The following is a 12,310-nucleotide window of genomic DNA, read 5'->3' on the forward strand; positions in this document are numbered from 1 at the left end:
CAGCTACTATATAACATTAGGCTACATTTTCTTGGGCTCCAAAATTTGTTTTGGCATTTCATTAATTTATAGTTACTGTGACCATAAATTCTGAATTTTCTAAAAAGTTATCATTTGAAAGATTCTGTAATATTGTTGAGCCATATTTTGCAGCACTGGGCTCAGAAATATGAGTTGATGTTGCATTTGAATTTTGTGCAGAATTTCTCCAAGGTTATAGAGGATGAACATCTATTAGCTAGGTGATGAACAGGTAATGGGTTTGGAACCTCTAGCCTGCTTAGCAATTCCTGCCGTGTAAAATGATCTTCCTTTTATGAAAAACTAGTCTTGACAGTGATATTGGGGGAAAAAAACTAATTTGAAATGGATAGTTTAGTCCCTAATGTCTTACCAGAAAGTGTCTCTATTCCTGTTGTTATCTGTTCAGACTTGCTACTGTGAAAATAATGTTTAATCCCAATTATAAAGACTTGGAATAAATGAAGGCCAGAAATCATTAAAAACCTATTTGGTTTAATATAACATTTTATTTAAATGTTCTTTTTGCTTCTTTTCATTTAACCTTTCTGGTGACCTGATGTGCTCAGGCATGGTATAGAATAACCAAAGGAAGTGGGACACTTAATTGAAGTTCATAGGACTTCATCTGAAAAGGCGTTTTTCTGCTTTTTTTTTAACTTATTGGATTATTAAATGTAATATGTTAAAGTTTCATTTTAATTACTTTTCAGAAATGTGTCAGGGACTGATTTTTCTAGTACGTAATATGGAGCCATGCTGTTCCATAACTAGCCACATTTGACATGTAAGTTCAAATGGAGATTTGCTCTAACTACAAAATACATGCTGGATTTTGGAAACAATACAAATAAGATAAGGTGTGATATATCATTACAATTTTTTAAGTTATATGTTGAAATGATACTATTTTAGATATATTAGGTAAAATCAAATATATTACTAAAATTAATTTCAGTGGTTTTTTAAATGTTGGTATTGTGGCTATTGGAAAATTTTAAGTTACATTTCAGCTTACATTGTATTTCTATTAGTCAGCACTTGTATGGAGAAGAGAGATTTTTTAAATGCCTTAAAGGAGAAGAAGCTTTTGCTTCTTGGGCTACCCAGAAAGCTAGCCAGCTGCTAGTCCTTCATCAGGAAAATGGCAGTGTCAATGTGCTGTAGTCAGCCCCTGATGTCACATTTTGCTGCTTGTGACTTACTGTGTTTGACCCATCTCAGCTGCTCCATAAATATGTGTTGAATTGATATTGACTTACAGTTGCATTTCACTGGCTTATGAATCAGGAATTTTGAGTCCTGCCTTCAGCTCTGCCTCTAACTAGCTCTGTGACCTTGCACAAATCACATCCCCTTTACTTGTCTCAGTTTTTCCCTTTGTAAAATGAGGGAATTTAATATGGTGATTAAATAATCTCCAGTTCAGACATGCTGTGGTTCTATCGTGTGGCTCTACCTGGCAGTTAGAATTTCCATTTCTAAAGTGGCACAGAAGTTTTTACTCTAATCAAGATGACTTTAGTTTGCATGCATCTGCCCCCTGTGACTGATTATTCCTTTTTTCGTGAATATGTTAACACAGTCAGCTTCTGGAACCTGCAAGGAACCACCCTTCTGTGATCCTTACCTGGTATGTGAAATATTCCACCTCTTCTCTCTCTTCTCCCCTTACAATGTTCAACATTTTAATTATTAGTCATGCTGGCATTTTAGCTTTGATTTTGCATTAAAATATGTCTAATGTGTCACAGGAAGAGCTGTTCAGCCCAGATGAGCATATTAGGGCTTTGAGGCATATTGATAACTTACCAGATGACCTGTTGCCACTTGGTGCCTTGGTTTATTACTCTGTAGAATCCTATTGATCATATATATTTGTGTTGACCTATGTCAAGGAAAGTTCTACTCTAGTACCCATACTTTCACATAAAAGAACTAAGCTGAGTTGCATACACAAGAAAGAAAAGGGTCTCTTGAGGAGCTTAGTTAACACAACGTATTCCTTTCCATTCATGCTTCAAGCCTTACTATCTGTACTGGTCCATCCATATTCCCCATAGCCCATCCATATCCCCTAACAATGGAGGGGACTAGAAACATTGCTGAGTACTTAGAGCTCTTCAAGGAGTGTAAATTGCTTGTTTCTATATACTGAGTAATCCTTTGGCTTTGTCAGACTCAGATCCCTTTAGCAAAGAGTTAACAGTTGAGTAGAGGTCATATATAGATATAAGGAACATATAGGATGAAGTGCCATTTGGATTCAGAGAAGAGAGGCTAGAGACATTAAGGAAGGCTTTCAGGAATATTCATGCTATCTTTATAGGGATCAGTGGCAATTAAAAAGGGGAGAAGGTGGGAGGGGGCAAAGGATTCAAGGCAGGAGGAATAATGGGAAAAAAATCAGAAGTGAGAGGAGCCAAGTTGATGGAAGAGCAAATACTTTCATTTGGATTGATCACAGATTAGAAGATTGATGAAATGGAGTCTGTCAGATTATTTTAGAATTGCAAGGGACCTCTAGTGGGAAACACTGCAGATTTGAAAGATATCAAATGTCACAGCAAGAGTTATTATGGACATTATCTTCAATTAGTACGACCGTCTAACTCAAAGTTGATTGGTGTAGTGACTACTGTGGCTCTCCACTCAGATTCCAATCTCAAGGCTATGCCATCTGCAAAAGAGAGTTATAAACCATTTAAAAGGCAGCTACTGCTGTGCTCCTGTACTGAGTGGTAGAGTCAAAATATCTAACCAATCTATCTTTGAGTCTATCAAAGGCATTAGATGACACCCGGTATCTTCTGCTCAAAGACTTTTCTCATGCAGCTATCTTCTCTCTTCCTTTCATAATTATTTTTTTCTTTTGATTTCACCATTCTAATTACTATACAAATATACTGTCATTCTTTCCATTTTAAGACAGAAAAACATATTCTGACTTTATCATGCCTTTTCTCTGCCTCCTTTGCTTCCATTTGAAACTAAAGCCTGAAAAAAAATCTATGCTTACCATCTCCACTTGCTCTCCTCCTGTTACCTCTTTATTTTTTTATTGGTGTTCAATTTGCCAACATATAGCATAACACCCAGTGCTCATCCCATCAAGTGCCCCCCTCAGTCCCCGTCACCCAGTCACCCCCACCCCCTGCCCACCTCCCTTTCCACCACCCCTTGTTTGTTTCCCAGAGTTAGGAGTCTTTCATGTTCTGTCTCCCTCTCTGATATCTCCTGTTACCTCTTGAAACTAAAGTGATTCAGTCACGATGTTATCTTCACTACTGCACTGAAACCACACTTGTCAAAGCTGCCAGTGACCTCTATCTTGCTTAATTTGATGATCAATTCTCAGTTATCATCTTATTCCACTTCTGAGCAGCATTTGACATAGCTGGTCACTTTTTGAAGAGTTTTTTTTTTCACTTGACTACCAGAATATGACACAATACTTGTTTTCTTCCTACCTTTGTGACTTTCCCTTCCTGTCTCATTTGCTATCTCCACCCCCATTCTTCCAGCTAATAAAAGTGCACCATGACTCATTTCTTGGCTCTGTATCTTCTCTCACTTAGATAATCTCATCCAGTCTTATGGCTTCAACTGCCATCTGGCTGTTGATTCCCATATTTATATTGGATTCTCAACTTCTACCATGAATTCCAGGTTTTTATTTCCAGTTTACTGCCTTATATCTCCAATTTGGACACCTAATTGGCATCTCCATTTTAATATGTACAAAACCGATCTCCTGAGCTACCTCCACGATCATCTTTTGTACAAACCCACTAATTCCCCAGTTAGCTCATTTCAATAAAAGAAACACCATTCACCTGGTTGCTCAGTTAAAAACTCCTGAAGTTATGCTTAACTCCTTATTTCCCTCAGATATCCATACAATCCATAAGCAAAACCTGTTTTCTCCACTTTCAGGATATATCCAGAATTTCGGCATTTCTTACTTTCTCTGCTCTGACTACCCAAGTCCAGAACAGTACTACCTTTCAACTCGACTTTTGTAAAGCATCTTAACTCTTCTCCCTGTTTGTATCATTGCTCATCTATAGTCTATCATCAAGAATGAGCTCTCTTACTGATATTCTTGGCTAATTTTTCTATTGATCACTTAGAGAGTATATTAAAATCCCTCTCTCTAATCATAAACTTACCTTTTCCTTCTTATAATTGTGTCAAATTTTGCTTTACATATTTGGCAGGTATGTTATTAGATAAATACAAATTTTAAAACTGCCATATCTTCCTGATGAAGTGAATCTTTTCTCATTAGAAAGTTTATCCATTCATTTATCTAACATCTACTTATTATTTATTGAGCACTTACTGTACACCAGGCACTATATAGTAGGTGCAGTGACCAAATAGAAAAAAATCCCCGCCCTAATGGAGCTTACATTTAGAGATACTTTATCACTTAAGCAGTGTCTTTTGCCTTATAATCTATTTTGTTTTATAGAAATAGCTCTAATTCTTTTTCTTTTGACTAGAATTTGCTAAAAGTTTTTCATCCTTTGCTTTCAGAATTTATATTTTAGATGTCTCTTGTTAAGAGCATGTACTTGGAATTTTTGTTGTTGTTCTTGGAATTTTTAATCCTGCCTGAAAATACTGGTCTTATAGCTGGATAATTTAGTTCAATTTAAATTAATTGGTATATTGGTATATGTTAATTGGTAATTGCTGGTATATTTGCATTTATATCTTAACATATAATTTTCTTCTTTTACTTGTCTGAGCTATTTTATAATCCTTTCCTTCCTTCATGATTTCTCTTGAATCAAATATTTTTTATATTTCCATTTTTTTCATGCTACTAAAATGCGGGTACACAATTCTATTTTTAGTGATTACCCTATAAATTATAACATGCATACTTCACTTTTCAATACACTTCTCTTCCTCTTTTTTGAAATTTAAATTCAATTAACATGTAGTATATTATTAGTTTCAGAACCACAATGAGAATACCACCTTACCACCAGTCAGAATGACTAAAATTAAAAAAAAAAAAAATTTAAAAAAAAAGAATGACTAAAATTAACAACTCAGGAAACAACAAATGTTGGCAAGGATACAGAGAAAGGGGAGCCCTCTTACATTGTTGGTGGGAATGCAAGCTGGTACACCCACTCTGGGAAACAGTATGGAGGTTCCTCAAAAAGTTAAAAATAGAGCTACATTAAGACTTAGCAATTGCACTAGTAGGTATATACTCCAAAGACACATTTCTCTTCCTCTTGACAATATAGGGACCATAGAATACTAGCTACACTTAAATTATTTTAACTGACATACTCTAGTTATTAAATGACTTTTTTTATGGTGAGCCTTTCATTTTCCTCAGAAAATTATTGTTTCGTATTCTTTGAGACTCAAATGTAAATGACTTTCTCCAAAGAGAATTTTTGTTTTTTGCTTGTGTCAAGTGTCTGGGGCTACTACCCATTGAGGATTACTTTAAACTAATTTTGTGGCCTAAGTTTTTTTGGAAGATATTCGGGCAATATGAATTTGGGTTCCTAATATTTATTTGGGCCAGCTTTTAGTTGAAAAATCTATGTGTCTCCCCCAACAAGCATCTATTAGCATTTATAAGGCAATTTTCCTCTCTCTTCATTAGAGATTAATGTGAAACAAAGTCAGGTTTACTTGTAGTTCACATTTACACTGAAGTTGTAAGTGTATGGATTCTAAGATCTATGAAAATAGGGGCTCTTTTTAGATTGTCCGTTTTTGTGATGGTCCTAGGCATTGCTTTCTGTTCCCCACAGCTCCTGAGATCACACAAAGAAAGTTCAGTTCCTACAGGTTTGGCAACAAAAGTAGTTTCATTGCTATTGGAAATCTTGTCTTCATTTATATTTTGACTTGATGACTTCAGTGTTTCAGTGTTTTTAAGAAGATTATTTTTAATTCAGCACTTTTACTTAATTTTAGCAGGATGTTGGTCTTCTCAGCCAGACATACTAATGGAAAGAGAAGTATCTCAAATGTTTTTTTCCCCCTACATAAGCTACAATGTTATTCTTAAAATGTGAATCTCATTATGTTATTTTCCTGCTAAAATCCCCCAGTGGCCTTCTATCACACATAAAACAAAATCTAATATCCTTATCATAAATTATAAAGTCTTACATGATCTGGCCTCCCACTGACTCCTTGTCGTAGTCTCCCAGAATTCTCTGCACTGTTCATCCCTTTTGTAGACACACACTGGCCACCTTGAACATTCTTAGAACATTCTATTACTAGAATATACCTCTTGCCTCAGGGTCTTTGCACTTTCAATTTTCTAGGTATTCACATGGCTTTTTCCTTCATTTCATTCTGCTCAAGTACTACTTCCACAAAGAGGTATTTTCTGACCACTCTTTTTAAATTAGAGTATCTTTTGCACGTTTTCATTCTCTGCTTTATTTTTCTTCATACTACTTGTCACAACATGGCATTCAATATTGTATATGGTTTTACTAATTTTGTTTATTTTCTCTCTGTATCCAAAAGAGTGTAAGATGATTGATCCCAGAGCCATTGTTTTCCTGCTGTACCCTAAACATTTGAAACAGGGCTTTTTCAATGTCAACAGGTTTGTTAATGAATTATTGACATTTTGAGCCAAATAATTGTTCATTGTGGAGAGCTGTTCTGTGTATTGTAGGATATTTAGAGTATTCCTGGCCTTTACTCACTAGATGCCTATAACACACCCCCTGTTGAGATAACCCAACATGCCCCAAGACTTTGCCAAACATCTCCTATGGAACAAAACCAGTCCTGGTTGAGAACTGCCAATCTAGAACAGCTCTTGAAACAATACTTATTCATTAATAAATGAGGATTCACTTGACGGGATGGGCACTGGGTGTTTTTTTGTATGTTGGTAAATTGAACACCAATAAAAATTAATTAAAAATAAAAAATAAAAAAAAACAAAAGAGGATTCATAGGGTTGAATCATGATTTTGTCCTTTAGTAACTGTGTGACTTTGAGTCTGTAAAATAACAGTCATAATAATTGGCTTATAATTTCACTGGAAGAGTTAAAGAAAAAAATGCATAGAAAGCATTTACAAGAGTGTTTGACACAAAATACTCAGCAACTGTTGTTTTCATTATCTTTAAGATCTGGATCAAATATCACCTTTTATCTGAAGCTTTCTCTGATTGTTTTCCTCACAAAATTCTCTCTTGTGAATTCTAAAACATTGTCTTTAATAGACCATGGCATATCAATTTTAATTATTTGTTGTGGTGTATGTTTATTCTAGTGGACTGTGAAAAGGGAGAGTGCCATGTTTGTCTTAGTATCTCTTGAGCTTATTTGAAACGACTTAAAGAAAATATATTAAAACATGTTCCCTTTCCTTTAGAATGGAGGAAATTGAAACCCATTAAGATGATGGGATATTGGAGAAGGTCTCATAATTGATCTTTGTTTAGTAGGAATCTTCTTTCCTGCCCCTGGATAGAGTAAGGTCAAATATCAACCAAGAGCACCAGGGCAATAAGAGGCAGAGCTGACATTAAGGAGAATTTTCAAGCTCCTAAACCATGCCTTGCTTCATCTCACCACATTAACCTCCAAAGAGAACAATATAATTAGGGAAATGGACCTCCAAAGTCATGGTGTCAACCCCTAGCCATATGACCAGGGGATTAGAAGTCATACACATTATGTGAAGATGTTTCTTCTGAGAATATTCTATAGAAGCTAGCCATAGGAAACAATTATTCTCTTTAATGAGACTAAAGACTTTACATAGACCCCGTATAGAGGCAATAGAACATGAAAGAAGTACAATGAAATATTAACATAGACCTGGGTTTGAAAACTAGCTTTACCTTTCATTAGCTGTGTGACTTTAAACAAGCTACTTAACTTCTCTAGGCCTCAGTAACCTCATTGTGAAACAGAAAATAGTAAGACTGCCCAATTAATAGAGTTTGTTTGAGGATTAAAAAGCATAGTGCTTATAGCAAAAAAACAACCTAAGTATCTGTTAACAGATAAATTGAAAAATGATTGTGTGTATTATGATATATAATATATAATGGAACATTATTCAGCCATGAGAAAGAAGAAAATCCTGTCATTTGTGACAATATGAATGAACCTTGAAATTAGTCATAAAAAGGACAAATACTATATGATCTCACTTATATGTGGAATCTAAAAAAAAGCCAGACTCACAGAAACAGAGAGTAGAGTGAGAGTCACAGAAAAAGAAACAGAAACAGAGAGTAGAGTGGTGCTTACCAGGAGCTGGGGCAGGGGGACATGGGTAGATGTTGGTCAAAGAGTACAAACTTCCAATTATAAGATGATTAAGTTCTGAGGATCTAGTATACAGAATGGTGATTATAATTTATAATACTGTATTATATACTTGAAAGTTGCTGAGAGTTGCTTAAATGTTCTCAACACAAAAAAAGAAACTGTAATCATGTGACACAGTGAACATGTTAGCCAACATTATGGTGATAATTTTTTTGTTACATTTTTAAAAATTAGATTCAATTTGCCAACATTTAGTATAACCCCCAGTGCTCATCCCATCAAGTGCCCTCCTCAGTGCCCATCACCCAGTTACCCCATTCCCCCCACCCACCTCCCCTTCCACAACCCTTTGTTTGTTTCCCAGAATTAGAAGTCTCTCATGGTTTGTCTCCTTCTCTAATTTTTCCACCCCAGTTCCCCTCCTTTTCCTTAGAATCCCTTTCGATATTTCTTATATTTCATGTATAGTGAAACCATATGATGATTGTCTTTCTCCAATTGACTTATTTCACTATGGTGATAATTGTTTTGGAATATATGTGTATCAAGTCAGAATGTTGCACATCTTAAGCTTACACAGTGTTACATGGGAATTATATCTCAGTAAAGCTGGGTGATGAAGGATATTGCATAAAGCTATGGTCAGCCTGGAACATAGTAAATGCTTTAAAATGACAGTCTCGTTTTGGTGACTTAGTATTTCAAGTTGCCTAAGACAAGGATTTATTTCATGGGATTCTTCTTTACTTGCCGACCCCGTTCAGTTTTCCAAATGTATCTTCACTTCATATATATACAGAATCAGGATTTTGTATACTAGAAAGGAAATTAGGTGGCAAATAATTACCTGAAGAGGACATTAATACAGTTTTACTAAAATATTCTTTTAAGCTTTTTTCAAAAAGCCCCTAATTATTCATTATGACGATAAACATAAACTGTTGTGATTAACATTAGAAGTCCTAAAGAATAGCATTTTATATACAATAAACAGTGAATTATGATTGTGGCTTAGGTTTTAAAGCCAGTTTCACATTAAACACCTTTGCCTTTGTTCTTCATTTTCTGGTGAGAAAGAACTATCTGTTTCCTACTAATCAAAGGTGCTAGTTTTCCTTTTTCTAAACCTGCCCTTTCCCTGACTTAGGTAGCACACAGAAGAAATTACCAAGAGGAGAGAAATAGCTGTAATTTCTGGTTCCTTTTATGCTATTCTCATCCCAAAGTGCAAAGCTTTTGACTAGTGTGAAAATCTGTGATTATGTTTCTTCAGTCAAAAGTTTCAGGTTTTTTTGCTTTTGTTTTTCCTCATTTGTTTTTTAAGCACATACTACCTGCTTCTCAAAACTTCCTACATCCCATTGCTGCCATCAATACTCTAAATAGGGTATAAGAAAATGAAATGTAGGAACAACTAGATCTTAATCTCCCAATTACAGACTGTCCCCAAAAGGTCATTTGAAATTAGACTCATAAAAGTCACAACTTATGCATAAACTTACTGTTTCAAATGCATTTATGAGAGAGATATAAAGGATATTTTGGAGAAATTTAAAGTGGGTCTACCAGAATACATAAACTACATGTCTGATAGACGTTACAGAAAGTCAGCTCTGAAAAAAGTAAAATGCCATTTATCATATAGACAATGACATTGATTTTTTTTTTTTCCTTTCACTGTTTTGGCAGTAGGAACCATGATTATTGTAATACATATGGCCTGGCACATAGTAGCATCTCAATAAAAGTTTGTTGGGCATATGGATATTAGAATAAAAATAATGCGGGATCCCTGGGTGGCGCAGTGGTTTGGCGCCTGCCTTTGGCCCAGGGCGCGATCCTGGAGACCCGGGATCGAATCCCACATCAGGCTCCCGGTGCATGGAGCCTGCTTCTCCCTCTGCCTGTGTCTCTGCTTCTCTCTCTCTATGTCTATCATGAATAAATAAATAAAATCTTAAAAAAAATAATGCAATTTAATGGGTAGAGGCAAAAAAAGGTATCATATACACAGACATACACACTAGAAACAGATGTTTATTAAAAGTGCATTGAAGGGGCACCTGGGTGGCTCAGTCAGTTAAGTGTCTGCCTTCAGCTCAGGTCATGATCTCAGGGTCTTGGGATCGTGCCCCATATCCAGGCTTCCTGCTCAGTGGGGAACCTGCTTCTCTCTCTCCCTCTCCCTCTGTGTGCCACTCCCTTCTGTGTGCATACTTTCTCTCAAAGAAATTTTAAAAATCTAAAAAGTGGATTGAAATATTATTGACTATATTCCCCATGCTGTACTTTTAATCTCTGTAACTTATTTATTTTATATTTGGAAGTTTGTACCTTTTGATCCCCTTTATCTATTTCACCCATCTCACTGCCCTGAACTGAATAAAGTATGGAATTGTTGAATCACTATGTCATATACCTGAAACTAATATAATGTGGCATGTTAATTATACTTCAATTTAAAAAGGAAGAAAATACAAATGCATTGATTATATGCATAATTCTGACTATATCCTATAAGATATTAACCAAAATTAAGTGAAATAGAGTTTTATTTATAATATATCTTTGAGATATTTTCAACGGTTTGATGTAAGGATAGCAAATGGCAGAGAAATATATATGGTATAATTTTTGATTTTAAAAAGTGACTACAGAACTACTTCTGCCCATGAAGGAATAACCAATCCAGAACTTTCCATATCTATGCAAACAACTAGAAAACTAGAAAACATACATTTGAAACAATCTCGTATCAGAAATCAGGGGGGCAGCACCGGTGGCCCAGCGGTTTAGTGCTGCCTTCAGCCCAAGGCGTGATCCTGGAGACCCAGGATCGAGTCCCACGTCGGGCTTCCAGCATGGAGCCTGCTTGTGTCTCTGCCTCTCTCTCTCTCTCTCTCTCTCTCTCTCTCTGTGTGTGTGTGTGTGTGCCTCTCATGAATAAATAAATAAAATCTTAAAAAAAAAGAAATCAGGACAATGGGCATTGTAGGATTGTAATCTGATCTCTAAGAGAAGGAAGCAAATGAAGTGAGCTCTCCAATCACTCCAGCTCCCTCCCAGGAGGGATATTTGGAACTGTGGCACAAGAAGGAGAAACTCAAGTAAACCACTGTTATTTTACTAAATTGAAGAGTGGAAACTGGAGTTCAGGCAGGTTGAAATAATTGTAATTTGCATAGTACAATAATGGAGAGGAGGGAGCTATGCAGAAAAGGAGCTCCAGAAATCTTCATGAGGGCCTTTGGAAACTTTGGCTGACTACTTAATCAACAGATATGTAAGATGAGTTCCATGAGACCAGAGAAAGAATGACTGCTTGTGAGTTATCAGTTGAAAATTCCCAGGACTCATTGTCACTGCCCTTCAGGAGCATACTTGTAGATGAAGAAGTTGGGTTTATTACTCATTGCTGTGAAGGGGAGTGAGCACCAGGGCACCTCAGGAAGAGGCTGTTAGAAGGAACATATTATAGGATTTGGGCTTTGGCTGGGTTATTTGGAAGAAGGTCTAAGGAAGTAGGGGTTTGCTCTATATTGAATGCTACCAGAAGATAGAGACAATTCTAGGATTGGATATCAAAATAAATCTTATGTAGAAGGAATGCAGAGTAGAACAATTATAGAACTATAATTGGAAAAATAAGTAGCAGTTACTCATATTATCAGGGAAGGAGGATATTCATATTTTGTGGGTTACACAGAGATCTTATTTTTGTGTGTGCTTAGACAATATTATAAAATAGCCTTATTTCTCTCAATCATTATCTGAAATTGGTGTTATATGAAATCATTTATGTCCCATAAGAGAATAATATGGCTTAATTGTGAGTGCCAGGCTAGTTTCTAATACCTCTGAGGCCTAGCTGTGTCAGGCCAATTCCCAGATGTTAAAGATTGGGTTCTTTTTCTTTCTTTCTTTCTTTCTTTCTTTCTTTCTTTCTTTCTTTCTTTCTTTCTTTCTTTCTTCTTTCTCTCTCTCTTTCTT

General features: G+C 35.8%; 1 protein-coding gene across 4 annotated transcripts in view; it reads left to right on the plus strand.

The window, feature by feature from the left end:
* SPANXN2 (SPANX family member N2) overlaps positions 1–12,310 on the plus strand; it is a 175,297-nt gene that overhangs the window by 115,110 nt on the left and 47,877 nt on the right. For all 4 annotated transcript variants that reach the window (XM_072743963.1, XM_072743965.1, XM_026009053.2 and 1 more), the window contains one exon: positions 1,607–1,654. Coding sequence is in view for 2 of the 4 variants with exons in the window: in XM_072743965.1 (XP_072600066.1) it covers positions 1,607–1,654 (48 nt within the window). In the remaining 2 variants the exon portion in view is untranslated. The remainder of the gene's footprint in view (positions 1–1,606; positions 1,655–12,310) is intronic.

Source organism: Vulpes vulpes, chromosome X (assembly GCF_048418805.1).
Source record: "Vulpes vulpes isolate BD-2025 chromosome X, VulVul3, whole genome shotgun sequence".
In the NCBI taxonomy this organism is placed as follows: domain Eukaryota; kingdom Metazoa; phylum Chordata; class Mammalia; order Carnivora; family Canidae; genus Vulpes; species Vulpes vulpes.